This window comes from Andrena cerasifolii, chromosome 7 (assembly GCF_050908995.1).
Source record: "Andrena cerasifolii isolate SP2316 chromosome 7, iyAndCera1_principal, whole genome shotgun sequence".
Classification (NCBI taxonomy): Eukaryota; Metazoa; Arthropoda; class Insecta; order Hymenoptera; family Andrenidae; genus Andrena; species Andrena cerasifolii.
The window spans coordinates 8038172-8057509 of NC_135124.1; the positions used below are offsets into that span (position 1 = coordinate 8038172).

General features: G+C 37.1%; 3 protein-coding genes and 1 long non-coding RNA gene across 5 annotated transcripts in view; all 4 read left to right on the plus strand.

Moving 5' to 3' along the window:
• LOC143371406 (mannosyl-oligosaccharide alpha-1,2-mannosidase IA-like) overlaps positions 1-19338 on the plus strand; it is a 109150-nt gene that overhangs the window by 19939 nt on the left and 69873 nt on the right. The window lies entirely within an intron of this gene.
• On the plus strand, positions 10233-10990 carry LOC143371416 (uncharacterized). The gene is made up of 2 exons (XR_013086016.1): positions 10233-10484; positions 10615-10990. It is a non-coding gene; the product is annotated as an uncharacterized LOC143371416 (long non-coding RNA).
• LOC143371190 (uncharacterized) lies at positions 11711-19107 on the plus strand. The gene is made up of 11 exons (XM_076816140.1): positions 11711-11925; positions 12174-12649; positions 13436-13552; positions 13701-13791; positions 13865-14007; positions 14204-14368; positions 17942-18181; positions 18420-18510; positions 18580-18725; positions 18831-18963; positions 19057-19107. Exons 1-11 carry the CDS (start codon positions 11839-11841, stop codon positions 19105-19107), a joined length of 1740 nt encoding a protein of 579 aa, XP_076672255.1. The 5' UTR covers positions 11711-11838.
• Positions 14482-17951, plus strand: LOC143371407 (uncharacterized). Of its 2 annotated transcripts, XM_076816551.1 has the most exons (4): positions 14482-15405; positions 16979-17098; positions 17166-17280; positions 17353-17951. In XM_076816551.1, the coding sequence occupies exons 1-4, from the start codon at positions 15031-15033 to the stop codon at positions 17616-17618; spliced, it is 876 nt and encodes a 291-aa protein (XP_076672666.1). In that variant the 5' UTR covers positions 14482-15030; the 3' UTR covers positions 17619-17951. The 2 variants fall into 2 exon arrangements, with proteins under 2 accessions (XP_076672666.1, XP_076672665.1); XM_076816550.1 differs by having other exon boundaries at positions 17166-17951.

Genomic DNA, 19338 nt, shown 5'->3' on the forward strand with positions numbered 1-19338 from the left:
GAGGAGGCGGAAAATATAAACAGCTGACTGTCACTTCTCAAATGTGGACAATAACCCCTATTCTCACGCCATAGCAGTTTACCTTCCTATTTAAAAGATAGAGAGTGTCTACTCGTCGATTTGCGGTTTCTGTCTCTTAAATACAGCGAGTGAAGTCAAAGCGAAGTCAAAAGATGAAATGAAGACCAATGGGATGGTGCAACAGTATGGTGGGATGTCGCGTAGTGATTTAAATCTTTAGGCAAAGCGCTGTCTAAAGTGTACGTATGTATGTATGTGTTTAATATTCACGAGCATGTCTCATAAATAATCGACTGATGTTTTCCATTATCGCACTTCATAATATTACTCATGGCACGTAGATCAAATTTATAAACAGCTAAGGACTAACAGAATTGGTCGCACTACTCGAATTCCCACTATTTGAACTTATAACTGTGTGTAAAATACGATAATTGGTTCCAGCTTGACGGAAATAGACAGTGAAAAATTTTAAACGTAAAGAAGCCCATACGCGTTGAGATCTGTATCGATACGTGTTGCAAGTATCAGTATCGCGATACAAATCTCAATGTGTATTTGACTGTCTCAGTATCGAAACATTGATTCATGCATCTTGCATCTTGCTCACCCTTCTGGCAATGTGTATCGATGCATATCTCAACGTGTATGGGGCCCTTAAGTTTCTGTATGCTGATGAAACATATTATAGTAAAGTCGCATAGTAATCAAAGAGAGCCAAATAAAAACAGAAAAATTCTAAATATCATGCGTGAAGGTAAACTTTAATGTGGGATTTACTACTTACCTACCTGCAACAGACACGTGTCGTTGCAACTCGCTTGTTTCGGTAGCAGTCAAGCTATAAACGCGCAGGTGAGTTGTAGTTGAAATGCAACAGTCCCACGCATCGGTCACAGATAGAAAATGCCACTTTTGAAGCCGCGTATTCACCTGTGCATTCGCCTCGAATGTGCATTCGGCGCGCACCGATTTTTTGCTCGTTCGGTGTTCGACGCGCGCCCGGGCCGATCCGCTCGCTGGCGGTCCATCAAAGCGTGCAATCGGGTCCCAGCAATACCATGAAATGGACGCCGCAAATATCACTTAACCCTGAATGCGCGCCGACTGCACGCCGAACGCGCGCTGAGCTCCAAACGAGCAAAAAATCGGTGCGCGCCGAATGCACATTCGGGGCGAATGCACAGGTCAATACGCGGTTTTAAACTGACGAAAACGTGTTTGTTGCCTTCCCAAGTATTTTCGCATTGTAGACTGACGTTTTTCTTTAAATCTCTGTAACAGTAACTTTTAAATCTTTATAATAGTAAACGAAACCATCGTCGTACAAGTCGCACTAACTCGAATATCGCACTATTTGAACTCGCATTAATCACGACCTATAGGTGTAATAAAATTGTAAAATTCCATTCCTAAAAATGAGGGTAAGATTGAAATATCTATTTGTTATAGCGAATTTCCATGCACTGCCACATTACACCCTCGCAAATTAACGTTTCTCGTCATATAAAAATATTATAAAATATGACTCCACGAAATATATTATTTTTGTGTATATAAAATATTTATAATTATACCTGATACGGCACGTCTTCGATTATTGTTTTCCTTAAAATTGTATTCATCAGCGTTTTGTGTTGGTCTGAGGGTTGCAGCAGATTTGTAAATTGCGTTCCTTTAACTGGTTCGTTCTGGAAACAAAAAACAGAAAAAAATAAAATCACATCATATCACTTTGCTTTTGAAAATATCATTTCGAAATATTTCTTCAGAGTTTTTCAACTCCACTACTACTCAATAGCCAACTTAACATTTAATCCTGTAAATCACTGTGTGCCCACATATTCCCTTATAATTCGTCGAATATTTTATAGTTTAGCGTCGAACGTTTTATCGAGCCTACGTCCACCACTTCATTCACAAACAGTAATAATTGAAGTGAAATATATTTATTGAGCATGGCACTCTCTGAATTGCGTGAGAAACGATAGTGACACGAATCCAGGCATGTATCACTGCCTTACTATTCAACAATATCGAGCACCTCATAAATACTAACATGTAACACTAACCATAAGAGACAGCAGGGAGGTGCACATGTTGACTTCGCGAAGAATTGTGAGCCGTTGTTTCTGTGACACCTACCCCTATGATCGCGCATGCGTCGTTTAAAGTTAAAGCAGGAAGGGAAAGATATTAGAAAGGTAGCAGTTTACCTTTGCACGCTATGGAGAAAATTCAATTGCAGGGAATTGCAGAAAAAAATAGAGGGACAACGCGTGAAAATGATAGTGCTATACATCGAATTGCAGCCTTATACTAATATCGATTGAATTGCTCCCCCCTAATAGGCACCTTGAAAATTACAGCTCGCGGCAATGCGACCATTTTCGTCTCCCCTTCGTATATTTCTGTGAAAAGTGTAACCGAAGGTACAATAAATCGTAAATTATGGTGGGGTTGGAAACACCGGCAGCGGATGCATGATGCAGGATCATTTGTGTTGCAACCGTCGCGTCGGGCAGAATGGACTTCCATGGTTATCGACACTACAGATTAAACATACTTCTCTTTTGCATAGCTGGACTTTGGCCATACAAAAATAACCGACTGAAATCGATTCAGAGCGCTGCTGTGTTCGCGGTATTTGTATATGCATTTATCGCTCAGGTATTACAAGTTAATTCTTTTGTTCGTCGACGGTTATTTTTCTTATTGGGTCCATCTATTATTCTACAACATTCTCTAGCTTTTTAATAATATTTAGCTCGCACGCGGAATTTCAAAATCGTCTCACTAGTGCACAGAATAAAATCCTAAGTCTCTGTTACAACGTATGGATCCTTATAGGTCGTTCTCTTGGCTTCTGACACTAATAGCATGGACAATTGTATAAGGTTTGTGCCTGGTCTGGCAATAACCACGGCATGTATCACCAAGTATGTTCTATGGAATTTGAACTCTGCAAGCGTAAGTTTGGAAGTTTTAATTGATTTCAATTATTCGTTGGGTGGTATCAACGTCGCTTCATACTATCTTTAAAGCTCAGAAACGGGATAGAAGAGATGAAGAAGAATTGGGATATGCTGCGGGATAAGGAGGAGACGAGGATACTTAAGGAATATTCAGATAGGGGAAAACGTTATATGATATACCTGACGTGTGAGACAAAATCTTATTAGTGCAGATTCAGAATCATAATACGACAGTTCAGAAATCGTAATTCAAGTGTATTTCAGTTACCTCGTATATATTCGTAATTGCTACCACTATAATTCCTCCGATTTTAACGTACAAATTCAGTAATGCGATGTATGGAAATTCGTCTCAACCGTACAAACCACCATTCGCGATGGACTTTCTTATCAACGAAGATAAATATTATTTTCTTATTGTTTCTTACGTGTGGCTGCTTACTATCATGGGTATAACGGTTATCATAAGCACCGAATTTTTGTTCGTTGCGATTATTCTACATATGTGTGGATTGTATAACGTAGCTATGTGAGTACAACCAGTAATAATTACCTCGATTGTTTACGGAATAAAATAGCTCGTAATTTCTACACAAATTATTATTAGTCAACTATATTTCACTGCCCCTTCGAATGGATTACAACTACATACTGCTTCTGTGTTTCTCACAATCAGTTATCGAATGACAAAAGAAACGTGGAAGAATTCATTACAAACGTCCATTCCAGACAAATATACGATGATTCGCAACAACGTGGCGGAGTCAATGGAAGTATACGGATTATTACTGCAGTTGGTATTTCTGTAACTGTATTTTGTTATTTAGACACATTAAGTTTCACGTAGAATTCTGTTCATTTTTATCCTGGAAGATACCTACGTTTTGTCTTTTTATTTACAATAGATTAAAATCACATTAATTTTAGTACTCTAATATACACATATTTGTTTTTTAAATTTATTTATTTAATATCGCATCTGCTTGTTAGCCATTAGCGACCACAGTGGATTAAATTGCTTAATAGAATAATATATACACTTCTTATACTGATTACAGCTTTTGTACTTAAGTCTACATAAATAGTAGTTTCTAAACTAAATGATCATATACATATCATGTATATTGCTATGAATTTATATAAACGTGTAAAGGTAATTTACATGTTTGCAAATATAAGTGTGACATTCCAAATGTCATAGAAAATATTTTTTCATACGAAGCTTCGTTTTGCAAAAAGTATATTTGGAAAATTCATCCAGTACCCACGGCACTTGCCCAGAAATCAGTTCCATTTTGAAGACTGGTATTGCTGAAAACAAAGCGTTGTTTGTAAAAATGTTGCTGTATAATTTCGACTTATTTTTGTCATAGATTCATTTCATCCTGCAGTTGCGTAGCTATATGCAGATTATTTCGTAAAACAATGCCTCGCGTTGTGGGATTTTGTTGAATATTTTTAACTTATTTTTACATGTAGAGCTACTAGAGACTACATTTCTTGCGGTCCTACGCATTATGAACCATTTTATTAAATTTTAATATGGTATTAATTTTTATTCGACATTAAAGGTGGATGGAATATTTGAAACGTAATTTCGATTTGCATTATCCCATCATGACCCTAATATCGATACTACTTTTTGCTGGAACTATGTTTCGAGTAAGTAATATTCTTCCCAATTGGACATACGAAAGTATAACGATTTGTATGATATTTACATCGCGCGTAAATGTCTTCCTCAGATAGTGCAAGTAGTTTATACTACCAATGATTATAACGAAATTTTTCTATGCGTCACAATCATATCTGTGCTTTTGACACTTCTATTTTACACCCACTATATGGTGCAGCAAGTAATCGACGAAGATTCCAAGTACTTTAATACTCCGTAAGTACATGAATTATTCTTTGAGTGAAAATGACGTGTTTCCTTCCACATCTGTTATACGAAACAACAAATTGGGAGCTTTATTAAATTACTTATTAGATGATCAGGTGTATTTATATCAATTTATGATATTCTTCCTCTATTATATACATACCTATCCAAGACAGTCACGTTAGAGATCTTTTAATATGCAAATATGTACCCAGCAATAATGAGGTCTGCAGAAGGAATTAAAAGGAATGAACAGGAGATGAAGAAGTTCATACAGGGTTTTTAACTGCCAGTCATCCCATGATAATGTTTCAATACCTACTGCTTTAAATTGGAAGGACCCGATACCTCCAATCATTTAGTCATTTTCTGTTTGAGTCTGCGTATATGAGACTTCACTATTGCTCAATATATCTGCAATATATAGTAGGCGACAAAAGAATGTGGACACCTTTTAAAATCGTATAACTTGTTTAGAATTGTTCCAAACGACTTGATTTTTTTTTTTTTTTGAGAAGTTAATAAAAGTTGTTATTTTATTATATACGGCGGTATGAAATCATATACAGAAATCAACTATGATTCTGTTAATTTAATTTCCTATGTAATAACAGGTATATATTTGTCAAGACAATTCAGACGATAAACATTCCCAACAGCCTATATTTTTATTTGTGTTTTACCTTATAATTTTCAAAATTCTTAATGAAACAAGTCAATTTTTTATCAGTGTAGTAGAGATTTTTTATCAATTGTAAAGCGCTTGGTCACTCACATGTTTCACTAACGAAAGTCTGTCACTTGTGAACAATGTAGACGCCTCGCTACTTTCGACTATGCTACATGCTCCCTCGCAGACGTATAAAACGATGCACCATACAGTAGTTCCCACCGTAATCAGTCCTACGAGTAGCAATGCCTTACACGGCAGGCTGAGAATAAACTCTTGTAAGTAAAAATTTCAGTCGAAAAAATGGTGGAAAATAATGCAGCAAAATTTATTTTTTTTTAAACAACCTATAATTTCCAAAATTGCTGCTATTCCAATAATTGCAAAATCGCTATGGTAGGCTTGCCGGCCTATCGGTTACGTTACACCTTCGTCGTGGATTATTCCCACAATTATTAAAGTATACGTCCTGTCATTCGTTCTACGTCCTATGGTCCGCGTTCCATTATTAAGGGACAAGTTGTATGTACATCGAAGATGAGGAAATAAGGAAAGGGGAGAGGGAAAGTTGCCGGGCGTAGAGGTACAGTAGTCAGTTGTGTTTTTATTGTACAACAGTATGCATCGTGAAATGTTAGACCACTACAGTTTTACTATATCGCTTTTGTCAGTGATTGGACTTTGGCCATACAAGAGTGAAAAAATTCGGCTATTTCAGAATGTGATAAACGGCAGTATTATAATACTCCTTGTGGTCGTCCAGGTACAATTATATGAGTTGCGTATGGAATCTATTCATGATACCATCTACTGCTTCTTAGCGTAAATATTGTTTAGTCGATTTTCTACTTAAAGCTTGATCTAATTTCAATATTCCAAGTTATAAAATTTAATATTTTTTAACAGTATTCTAGTATAGTTCTATTAAACCGCATCTACTAAGCAGTACTGTCAAATACTACGGTAGCTCATTTAATTTCAGTGTGTATTTAGTGCGAATCCCTGTAAAATTAATATAACTTGGAAGTACAGGATACGTTGATTAAAATAAAATCGGTTTACCCACTTTTTTCTGAATCCTTCGAGGTCATCGAATATAGTATAATAACATCAAACCTGGCTAAATGACATCATTTTCCAGTTGACACCGTTCGCCAGCGGGAAGGCCACGAAACACGATATTTTGAAGAATGTGTCGTTCATATTTATGGCGTCTGGCGCTCTCGCGAAGTACTTTTTATTTTTGCATCAAATTGAACTAGTGAGTTGATATTTACAATTAGATCTACCGTTCACCCGATACAACGTAATATGGATAAAACATTCAGGCTAGGGAACTTTTGGACGGCATAAACAGGGATTGGAATACCGCCGATGAAGGGGAGCTAAAGATCATTAAGCAACATGCTTACATGGGAAAACGTTACTCAATATTTTCTGCAGGTGAGGGCTACGCATGTGATGAAACAATGAGGATTTATACGTTGACGAGGTTGCACAAAACGCCTGTTACAGTATTCATTTACATGTCGACGTTTGGCGTGATGGCACTTCACTTCTCGTCCACTCTTTTGGACATTGTGTTACCGTTGAACGAAACACGTCTTTATAAACTGCCGATAGTAACGGAGTACTTCATAGACGAGCAGAAGTACTACTTTCGAATCGCAGTGTATCAGGATTTGATGATATTAATAGCCGGCACTGCATGTGTAGCTACCGAGTCGATAACTTTTATGTGGATGATGCACTCTACCTGCTTGTATAGGCTTGTCAGGTAAAAGAAAATCGTTTCGCCAATGTTCAGATGCCTTATTCCTTTTTTGGTTTTTGCAAATGCTGATAGGGAATACGTTGGGGTTCATGACGCACCCGTCCAACAGTACTTTAAGGGGACTATTAAGTAAGCAGTGGTTTTCCGTGAAAAAAAAAACACTTTCTTTTTAATGTATTTGTAAAAACATGAAATCTGGTAATTTTGTTAACTTTACGAATTCTACATACATCAGCGCTGTCCAAGGTAGAGAATTTGTGATGTTCACTTTTCGTGGTTTGTGAACTCAATAGAGAAAACATAAAGTTTAACTGTGGCAAATTGTACCAGAAACTAAGAGAAAATGAACTGCGGGTGATATACGTACATAATTTATTCATAGCAATGCAGGACTTATAAACGAGTAAAATACAAAATTGCGATGATTCTCTGTTACGTCCTTATTCTTTCATAGTAAACCATTAGAACTTCAGATTAAGTGTCCGTATTGATTTCAGTTGTATTATAGTTCCTGTTAATCACGTTCCCGCGCAACAAAACGTCCCTCAAAAAGTCACCGGTCCCTGTGTGCTCACCATGACATATATACAATAAAAGTATTATTGTACACTTTTCATTTTACGATCTTCACATTACTCCAAATTGACTAAATTCCAGCCAGAGCTCAAGTAGCTGGCTTCAAGTACCCAGCGACCATATATTCTCCTACATAATATGATTTACTCTCTCAACTTTACCAAATTGCCAATCAATAATAATACTACTCCAACAAAATAGAACAAAAGATACTGTTCGCCGTGCAACGTTCATAATAACGATAAAAATCGTGCGCGTGCGTTAGCTGTCCAAGAAAGAGGGTGACGTCAAGGAGCTGATACCCGCGAATTAAGTGTAATTTTCAAAATTCGTGGATTGATGAATTTTCTTCCACCCTCGCGGACAAGACTGTCTCCCCAGGAAATTGCAAACCCTGTCAATCATCTCACCCCTCAGCCACCGTTCGCGATATTCCCCGTAAATTCAGAGAGGGTTCGCAGAGGGTATAAATTCCCGTATAAAGGTGGGGACGAATCGATTGTGCGGTAGTTGCGTTTCTGACTTCGCGCGAGGATGATGTGCATCGGGCGATTCGACTCCGCGTTCTCCAAGACGCGGTGCTAGTGTTGGTGGATGGGTGGCTGAGTTCCTATCCACAGAATTCGCATGTGTCTGGTCTTCGTCATCTATTTCGTGCTGGTGATCAGTGTACTTCCCCATATACTGTCTACCCAGGCACGTGTCGCGAGAAAGCGGGCTATCTAGTCGGACGTTGCTCCCAGTTGGCGTTGCTCGCCTCCTCCGAGTGCGATTTCAATTGCGTCCTGCGCGTCCTGTCCATTATTTTCCCGCACATGACCGGTTTTGTCAAATACACCAGCTTCCACATCTGCGTCAGCACCGTAAAAGTTACCTTCGCATTATGCATACCGTTCTGGTTCCTGCAAGATTTTCACAGTTGAACTGTGTCCGCCCAGGTGATGGAAATATTCGCCAAGATTCAAGTCAACTGGGAATTGTTGTAGGACGATAGGGACAGTGTCGAGATACTTCAGGAGGACGCGGGCAACTTGTACAGCACCTTTATACTCCGGGTGTTTAACTAACCCGTTGGTGTGCTGTGAATTCAATGAGTGTGTGTCGAGGAGTGTAGTTGACGAGTGAGCCTATAAGGTTTCCGCACACAGTGCGAGTTCAGTGTTTGAATCTCACAAGGGAACATCCCGAACCCGGAAATTCAAAAAATTCTGAAACTTTGTGAATATGTAGGGAATTTCCCCCTGATTATAACGCAATTTTTGTTTGCTGCCCAAATTCACTCTAAGAGGGTGTAATTTACCCCCGAAAATCCGGTTAGTTTCCGATTTTGTGTTATAACTCGTGAACTGTAAAATAACTTCTTCGCCAAATGATAGATCAAATTAAAAGAAGTAACTTTTGACTACAAACTTTTATTCTATCTCTTACAGCAAAAGCTTTTCACAACAATTTTGGTTAAAAAATTGATGAAATAAAAATTAAGTGAACCCAAAATATTTTAAATTATCCATCATCAAGAGGGAATAATTTTTCCTCATTTTTCGGTGCACATTGCATTCCGATATCTCAAAAAAAATCAAGTCGTTTAGACCAATTTTAAACAAGTCATACGATTTTAAAGGGTGACCACATAATTTTGTCCCCCATTGTAGTTATACTATAGGCGTAGGACTGTAAGTATCTATAATATACACCATCATACTTTCTTTGGAAATTCATCACCAAATTCTTTAGTATACCATTGTTATGAATATGGTATCGTGTAGAGACTGAAATTAGTTTTACTGTACTTAACGCTGCAATAGGATTGACTAAATTAACTTAATAACTAAAGACTGAAATCAACGAAGTTTATAATTCAGCGTTATATACCATTTCTTTTTCGAACAAACTGCTTCTGTAGATACAATATGGAATGGTACGATGCACCGTTACCAGCACGAAAGTTGCTACTCTTCATCATGCAAGGTAGAATTGCACCGCTACAAATAAGTTTTTACGGGGCAGTCAAACCATCGATGGAGGGCTTTTCTAAGGTAAACAATATTTAAATGAAAATTAAAAATATCTTACTCGGTGCAGAAAATATTGTGTCACTAAAAGTCACGCCTCTAAATGTAGATCATGTCAGGTACGACCACAAATTTTGTAGTATGTTACCTGTGTAATCACTGAGTGGCCTTGGTGTACCAATATCTTGTGACCGACATATATAGAACAGAAGCAAAATTACCACCTGAGAATTGTGTTTCAGTATATGAAAACATCTTGCTCCTACTTTTTGGGGCTATACTCTCTCCTGCTATGATAACGATGGTGATACAGTAATAAACGTACACGCCGTACTTGCAACCCAGTGCGCAGCAATGTACCTTAGTCCTACTCTTCTAAAACTACGTACAGTTGGCATACCTCAGGGAAAGGCATCTGTCTCAATATTTTCCTTCCCCGTAAAAGGTTTCGAAAAAATGAAGAAAAAATGGTTTATTCACCATCACGAGCAAAAGATAGAGAGTGTACGAGTATGTATTTATTCAGAGTTCACCGTACCACAGTCTCGTATAAAAGGGAAAAAACTGTTTTCAAGTGAGTCGTAATGTGAAGATGATTATGGTTTTACAAGGAGTAGAGAAACATAGTTTAATATCGTATGTAAATTTATATCGAATTGGGTATGCAGTATATTGTAAACATGCAATTGATCTTTTTGTTTCAGGTAAGTACCTACCGTCAATTTTTCGATGGAATAAGATGGATTCCTCGCGGAATGAACTCCATCACGAATGAGAGGTATTGTACTTGTATGCGTGCGTGATCTTCTTAACAAAATACTTGAAATATTAGTAACAAAGGAAACCTAGTAATAGATCACTAATATATAGATAGTATTAAATAGAAAATAAACTTTCAGAACAGTGCGAGTAATAGTAGTAAAATCATAGGATGTAAAGTGATCTATGATATACGGTTAAATATGTTAATGTAATCGGTGCTTACGTGCTAAAAGTTCTATTTCTGCACTCCAACATTCACTTTCCACACTTAGTAAACTACCCCTTTATTATCTGCAACACAACTATGTACCGCTGCGTTTAAGAATTGCCACAAGCTACTTTATGAAGGGACCGTGTTCAAAGCTTTCACCCAGCATTTCACAGACACTGTTTTACTTGTAATGAAAGTAGGAATTCACAGTTGAAGTACAGGCTTCTGTAGGTCACACTGTACACTCGGAAGAAGTCGGCGATGTTCACTCTTCGACGGTCGCACATTCAATAAAGAAAAGCAGTCGATTTTTAACGGCCAAGGTGTTTCTGCCTATTTGCCTCTGCAAGGAATGCATAACACGCATCAGCATAATTTATTCATAGCATTAGAAGACACGTGAAGAAGGAAATGCGTATTTGTGATATTTCTCTCTGACGGCCCTGCTTTTTCGTTCTCAATCATAAAAACACCAGTTCACGTGCTCTTATCGATCGCGTTTAAATTATAGTGTCCGTCAACCACCCTCCTGCGCAACATCATATTCCCTCAGATTTTTGAGGGAGTGTTACCAAGAAATGTTAAAGCATCGTAAAGCAGGAAGGGGGGTGCTAGTAGAATAGTTTGTCTATAGTCAGTCGTGCTTGAACCACAGATCCAGATGGATCAGGCTTGGGAACGTTATTACAAACTAAGCAAAATTCATCTAATCCTAGTTGGCCTTTGGCCATACAGCACTTCCATAATCAGAAAAGTGCAAATTATCATTGGTGTCCTTATAATGATTTACAGTACTGCCTTTCAGGTACAACAATTAACACATTTCTGTCATCCTAGTTTCAAGATCTATCGCGACACAATATTTAATTGTAAATCATAATCTTTGACAACGAATTATTTATACGCTAATTGCACCTTTCAGCTATTCGCTTTCATAGGTGTGCATTACACTCTGATGCATGTTATAAAGGGCTCATCTCACATAGGATTGGGTATCGCCTGCCAGTTTAGGTATATCAGATTTATTTATCAAATGGAAACTGTAAGTGCCATAACAGATTTTAATTAATCGCATTAAATCTAAGAGTGCAATAAATAATCGCGTTATATTTAATATCATTATTATTTCATCCTGTTTACGTAAATGTGCTCGTAATGAATATTCAGAGTAGATCAAGTCGATATTTTTCCCAGAAAACTTTTTCGTTAGTTGTGGTCAGTTAAGTGGCATAATTTATTGTACTCGCTTAGTTGCAATATTAATTTTTTTCAAGTTGATTGCAAACATAGATTCATCAGTATCTGGAGATTGTGAAATACGATTGGAACAATGTACAAAATGAAAGAGAATTGGATATAATGAAGGAACATACAAGAATGGGAAGGTTTTACGTAATGATTCTTGCGCGTAAGGAACAGTATCAGCAGAAGTTTATGCGTTGCATCGTCTTTCGACCAAATGGCTGTGAAACAGAAATAGTAAAAGCTTTAATATATTTTGCAGTGTTCGTGTATGCAATATTCTTCACAATAATAACATGCCCTTTCGTCGCTGATGTGCTTGACTGGATAATACCACTGAACGAATCACGTCCACATGAACTTCCAGCGCGACTGGAAATGTTCATTGATCAAGAGACGCATTATTATCTATGCGCTTCCATACTCGATTCGCTGCTGTTTACTTGCGGTTTATTGACTGTGGCTACAGACGCCATTATGATAATGTGGTTACTACACTGTTGTGGTCTTTTCGCAATTGCTAGGTAAACAAAAGACGACATTCCGTTTGTTTTCAACAAGCATTAAAGTCATGAAAAAGTACAGGGCATTGCACGAATATGAAAATTATAAGCACATTAATTTATTTTTTAAGATTTATTCTGTTGAATATTTTCAATCGGTCGAAAATACTATTTGCTATTTCTTACTTGAAACATAAATATCATGGTTATCGTGATTTATTGTATCAGTTAATATATACTTCCTTATCTGTCCCAAATTCACTGTCACATCAAAGTGCAGTGGACAAGTACAACTTTTATTTTTAAATATCTCGTAAACTATTAGATGACTAGAGTTACGGCTGAACAGGTGCCGAATATTTGTCAATGCTCTACCGTTCTACGAAATTTCATCAAAATCGGTGCGCAATACCTAATGTGGTTCCCTCCTGACTCGTGAGTGCTTGCTCTGACAACCCCATTCTCATTGTATACTATTGACTGCTCTCGTCACATGATTTGAGTGGAGACTAAGTCAGGCGTAAAACAATGAGACATTGCCCACCACGGTTATAGTTTCATGAGGGGATTCGGCTACCGAAAATATAACCGAGGCTCACTGCACTACGTATCGATCTATGTGATCGTTATCAAAGATTAATATTTCGTACGATTTTCTTATGTTCCTAGTGTTGCATTGATATACATATACTAACCCAGACCTTATAATTTATTATATTTTTCTACTCGCATTGTACCTGTATATATGTAGTACTATATAATTACGGCTGATCAATGATTATCATAATCCAATTATTTATTGCGTAGTTATCGCGTAAGGGAAGCATTTGCCTGCAATTCCCGGCAGATTCATATTTCTGAAAGGAGTATCCAGATGACCAAGCTTCTGGCAAATGCAGTAGACATACACATAAAAGCAACAAAGTACGTGGTCATGCCATTACACAGTGCGATGACAACTTCTACACTTTTAAACGTGTGCCCCGTTGAATACTACCATTATTTGTGAATTACGATAAATTATTGTTTGGCTATGTTTTTTAACAACTGCAGACTGATTTTATTGTTAAAGATTTGTCGACCGTATAAAGCACAATTTTTTGGCAACATACGGTATTTTCCTTATTATTGGAGTGGTAGTACAAACTATTAATTTATTTCTTGTAAGTTTGACACTGAATTTACAGACTTGTGACTGAAAACAATGAACTATGATTATATATTTTATATTTTCAGATGTCTGAGGCAATCTTACTTAACAAAATTGGTGATATAGTCCTATATGGAATGTGTGCCCTTGGGGAATATGTCTATATATTTTACCTTATTTATATAGTCGAACAAATCATGGATTCACATAAAAGTATTTTCGTAGAACTGTACGTACCCCGTTCCCATCATTTTGTTTAAAGTGTAGTCCGTAAAACAATGACAACAATCTTTGGTCGTAATTGTCATTCAATTTTCTGTATTACTATAAGATGCCAGGCATTTGACGATTTAATTTCTTGGGTATTACATGCGCAAACAATTTTAGTCATTTATCAGTTTAATAGTACTGAACCGACTTCGTAGGTGCAACACAAAATGGTACGAAGCACCGTCACAAGTACAAAAACTAATATTGTTCATGATGCTAAGATGTTCAATACCTATTTCTTCAAATATGTTCAACATGTTTTCTATATCCTTAGAAGGATTTTCGTTGGTACGTAGCTTGCTGCAAAGCACTGAACACATGCACGCACATTCAATCACCATAAAACTAGTCTGTATTTGTTTTCTAGATCGTGACGCGAACAATATCCTACTTCACGGTAATCTCGTCAGTCTCGTTAGAAAACTAAATAGTTACAAACTCATGTAGTTTGGAATGTTAAGTAGTCAAATATATATGATATTTCATTATCTACATGTGTATAATACTCGACATTCTCATAAGAAATCATCAGATCTTTTATCATTCCAAATCCTTACAGAAATTAAAGAAGGTTAAGTGGTGTACATTTTATCACGCATCGAACATAGAAAATACAGAACACGTGTACTTTCCAATTTTAAGTCGATGCAGTATATTAATTATAAAGCTATTAGTCACTCACCTTTTTCACTAACGACAGTCTATGCTAATCGGTGTCGATACATCAGAAGTAGTGTTAACTACGTTAAGCACTATCTTCCAGAATCACAAGCAGAATATGCATCACACAGTAATAGTCTCTAGCATAGCCACCCCTGCGAACGACACTGTGCACTGTGCACCATCGGCAACAAAAATGAAGAGAAATTTGTGTAAAGAAATATTTCTGTCAAGAAAGGGGTAAAAAAATAGTGGAGAGAAATTTATTTTGCTCAGGCAACCTATAGCATTCAAAATTGATGATAATCACATACTCCATGTTATGTATAGCCTTATCGATCGATGGGGCATGTTGTACCTTCGTCGCATATTTATTTCCACAATTTTTAAATTACACCTCCTGTCAATCATGCTACCCCTTTTGGTGTGTGTTTCGCCATTAGGAGAAAAAATTTACGTAGCAGATATGGAAGTAAGGAAAGGGAGACGGAAAGTGACAGAATGTAGAGAATTAGAGATACTGCGGTCAGTTGACATTCGACGGTGCAGCTGTATGGATCGTGAAATGTTGAATTACTACAGGCTTACTATATTTTTCTTGTCGATGCTTGGACTTTGGCCATATCAGAGGGAAAGGCTTCGACTACTTCAGAATGTGGTGGTCAGTTTTATTATAACGTTATCTACGTTCGTCCAGGTACAACTATACGAGTTGCATTTTAAATCTATTCGTTATAGTATATCTACTGCTTCCAATCATCCACATTATTTAGTCGATTTTCTATCTGAAGCTTATTTGAAGTCAGAAAATTTAATGATTCTCTACAGCATCCCACTATAGCTTCATTAGACCACATTCACTAAGCCTGACTAAGGAATACTGCCAAGTAGCTACGTTAATTCGTTTGATTTATGTGTGTCCTTAGTGCATGTCAATTGTTGCAACATGCTCCCCACCAGTCGTTTAAAACATTGTTTGCGTTGTTTCAGATGGGGATGATTGAAAACAAAATATTTCATAGTTCAAGGGAACAATGTCTCACAGTTTGTCTCATAGCTTAAACCTAATATGCTACATCTTGCCAAATGACACTAACATTATTCAAAAATCTGAGAATTTAAAAACTTCTTCGTTGCAAACATTCTACGCATCACTCGTGGCCACATTGCATACAAGTACTCAGAAGCAGGGAACCGAACCCTAACCCGTACCCAGTTCGGTACGCCGTATCGTCGACTAACCCGCCTAACTGGGTAACAAAATTCATCTGTAACCCGAGTAACCGGGTTAATGCGGTTAGAGTAATCAATATCGGAAACTCCTTGGTAGGGTGATGCATACACGTGAAAGTAACAAATATGCGAGGTCAAATATTAACTTGGCCGCGCCGAATTCGTGAACGTTTTCCGACGCACAGTGTAAGATTTTGGACAAAAATCGCTCGACAGCGCAAATCTTGACCGATTTCAATAATTTTTTTTTTAAATATTCGTAAAGGATTCAGCAGTAACGGAACAGTGCAAGAGAACCAGTATATGTTGGTCTAATCTATAGAATATACTATTTAGCATAACACAACATAAAAACATAAATAAATAAATTTTGCAGATTAATGATATTAAAAATTATTTTTTGCAAATTTAATATTAACTACAAAATTTACTTTAAATTTACAAAATTTATGTTTTAAATAAACTGTATAGCTGATTTAAATTTTATATTTTTAAATTATTATTAAATTATAATTATAATTATTATTAATTTATAATATTTAAATTATAATTTTTATTTTACAAACCCTCTAAAATTACTCAATCCTGCATGGATTATACACTTGTATATTTTAAACATTGTGTTTTCATTTGATCTAAATATGTATTGCCTGTAGATTCACATATCACTGACTTGCTTTATGTGACTCTCTAGTCTAGGCTAGACTGTCTTATTTCACTAGTAACCGCTCGTAGCAGGTTAACACGGTTACTTCGGTTCCCTCTAGAATTTAAGAACCGTTCCCTCGCGGTTAGTATGGGTTACAGAAACCTTCCTTGGTTAACCCAGTAAGGGTTAAGGTTACGCGGCGGTTCGGATCCCTGCTCAGAAGTACAGGATCCCTAAATTAAAATAAAATCACTTCCCCCAGTTTTCATGGATCCTCCGAAGCCATCAAATGTCACAGACCTGAGTGTTTTCTTATGACCTTTTGCTGCAATAATCCCCAAGTCATAGTGTAATAACATCAAGCCGGCTAAATGACATCATTTTCCAGTTGACACCGTTCGCCAGCGGGAAGGCCACGAAACAGGATATTTTGAAGAATGTGTCGTCCATATTTATGACGTCCGGCGTTCTCGCAAAGTACTTCTTATTTTTGCGTGAAACTGAAGTAGTGAGTTGATATTTACAATTAGATCTACCGTTCGCCCGATACAACGTAATACTGATAAAACATTCAGATTAGGGAACTTTTGGAAGGCATAAACAGGGATTGGAAGACAGCCGATGACGAGGAACTAAAGATCATTAAAGAACATGCTTGCTTGGGAAAACGTTACTCAATGATTTTTGCAGGTGAGGGCTACACACGTGACGAAACACTGAAGATTTACATGTTGACGAGGTTGCGCAAAACGCCTGTTGCAGTATTCATTTACTTGTCGACGTTTGGCGCGATGGCACTTCACTTCTCGTCCACTCTTTTGGACATTGTGTTACCGTTGAACGAAACACGTCTTTATAAATCGCCGATAGTAACGGAGTACTTCATAGACGAGCAGAAGTACTACTTTCGAATCGCAGTGTATCAGGGTTTGATGATTTTAATAGGCGGCACTGTATATGTAGCCACTGAGTCGTTGACTTTTATGTGGATGATGCACTCTGCTTGCTTGTATAGGCTTGTCAGGTAAAAGATAATCGGTTCGCCAATGTACAGATACCATATTGGTTCTTTGGTTTTTCAAAAGGCCGACAGGGAATAAGTTGGGGGTTCATGACACACCACCCGTGCAACGTCTGTTAAGTGTAATTCGTAACCGGTAATTCGGTCAACTTTACGAATTTTACATACATTTTGTTACATACTCTTAACTTACAGAATATAGGGGCGAAGACTCAATTTCTTTACACTCCTAGAGCAAGTATACACTTTATAGCTCACCCCTCCATTACTGAAATTGCTACATTCTAAAATTACAATTACCATAAATATCGAAGTCTCTTTTTATTGAAGCCTCTTTATATTGAAGCCTCTTTTTTTTCTTGCAAGGCTCGTCACTTCTTCATGTTTGTGCTTTCATACAATTTTGTTACATATAAAAAGCAACGATTACATTATTGTTATTTCTAGTTACCACATCAAGATAGTAGTTCTTGATTCTATCAACGACTCATATATTACGGAGGCAGCTTGTAATAGAAACCGCAGAGCAGGTGTGGCGAGAGCTGTACTGATGCACAACAGAGCACACACGTTAGTATATTCGATGGAAATAGTTTACGCTGAGCGTTATTAAAAATTGGCAATACTGCTCCCAATTTTTGCCTGCTGCCTGCTTCTAAGCACAAAAACCGTAGAAAAAATTCTGCAGATATTGATTTATTTAACACGTTTTCCTACGTTTAAATGTTTAAAATCAGCCCTGAAGATGCGTTACACATACTCATTCACGTTCTTTATTTCGTGCAAATGATGCTGTTTATTTTTAAAGGTTTCTCAAAGATGTGAAGTCGGCCGTTACATTAGTGTATTCTATTCTTCTTATCCTAGGTGTTACGTCTCTGAGTACTAATTTGTTCAGCGTAAGTAATTCACATTTACGGGAATACGGATGCGCGATATCAGAGAATCACAGCTGTACACTTTTTCAGCTGTCCCAGTCAACGCTTGAAGGAGATAACATCGAAGATACGCTGATTTCGATGATGTTTGTTATTTCTGAAATGGGTTATATGTTTTATGGAAATTTCGTGTCGCAGAAAATGATTGATTCCGGCGGCGACATTTTCACAGATGTGTAAGTAAACGTAATTTCCTGTCGGTAAAAACAGGATGAACGTAGTTTTTTTTATAATCGTTCGTACACGCAAAGGAATGAACCATATTTTTATTAAATTCGTAGGTACAACACGGAATGGTATAAAATGCCGGTGCCCACCCAGAAATTACTATTATTCATTATGTTGAAAAGTGTTATAACACCTAGTTGCAAATTACTGCTGGCGTATAACCCATCGATTGAAGGTTTCTCGACGGTACATATGTTTTAAAGCCTCTTAACTCAATGCATCTTCAATGTGATTATTCTACTCAGTTCCTTTCTGATCCAAGTTTAAATTCTTCCTCAGCTCATAAGAACATCAGTATCTTATTTCATGGTAATATCCTCCGTGCATTAAGCATGCGAACCGTTCTGCTACAGTACTTTCAAGACTATTAGAAAATAGATAAAAGATGTAAATGACTGACTAAACGGTTGTAAATTCGAAAGTATATATTTTAAAGTTCTCGTATCTTTTTTTTGCAATGCGATATCTAAATAAATAATGGAATTATAGGCGATCGGCCCGGCAGCGTTTTTTTTTTATTACGGCGACGACTGTAGCTTTGACATGGTTCATCAGAAATAC

Coding starts and splice junctions, on each gene's coding strand:
- LOC143371190 (XM_076816140.1), top strand. CDS start 11,839: ATGCATGTTATAAAGGGCTCATCTCACATAGGATTGGGTATCGCCTGC. Junction 13,553..13,700: donor ATACACATAAAAGCAACAAA/GTACGTGGTCAT, acceptor TTATTGTTAAAG/ATTTGTCGACCGTATAAAGC. Junction 18,964..19,056: donor CGATTGAAGGTTTCTCGACG/GTACATATGTTT, acceptor ATTCTTCCTCAG/CTCATAAGAACATCAGTATC.
- LOC143371407 (XM_076816550.1), top strand. CDS start 15,031: ATGTATAGCCTTATCGATCGATGGGGCATGTTGTACCTTCGTCGCATA. Junction 15,406..16,978: donor CGTTATCTACGTTCGTCCAG/GTACAACTATAC, acceptor ATCATTTTCCAG/TTGACACCGTTCGCCAGCGG. Junction 17,099..17,165: donor TTTTGCGTGAAACTGAAGTA/GTGAGTTGATAT, acceptor TAAAACATTCAG/ATTAGGGAACTTTTGGAAGG.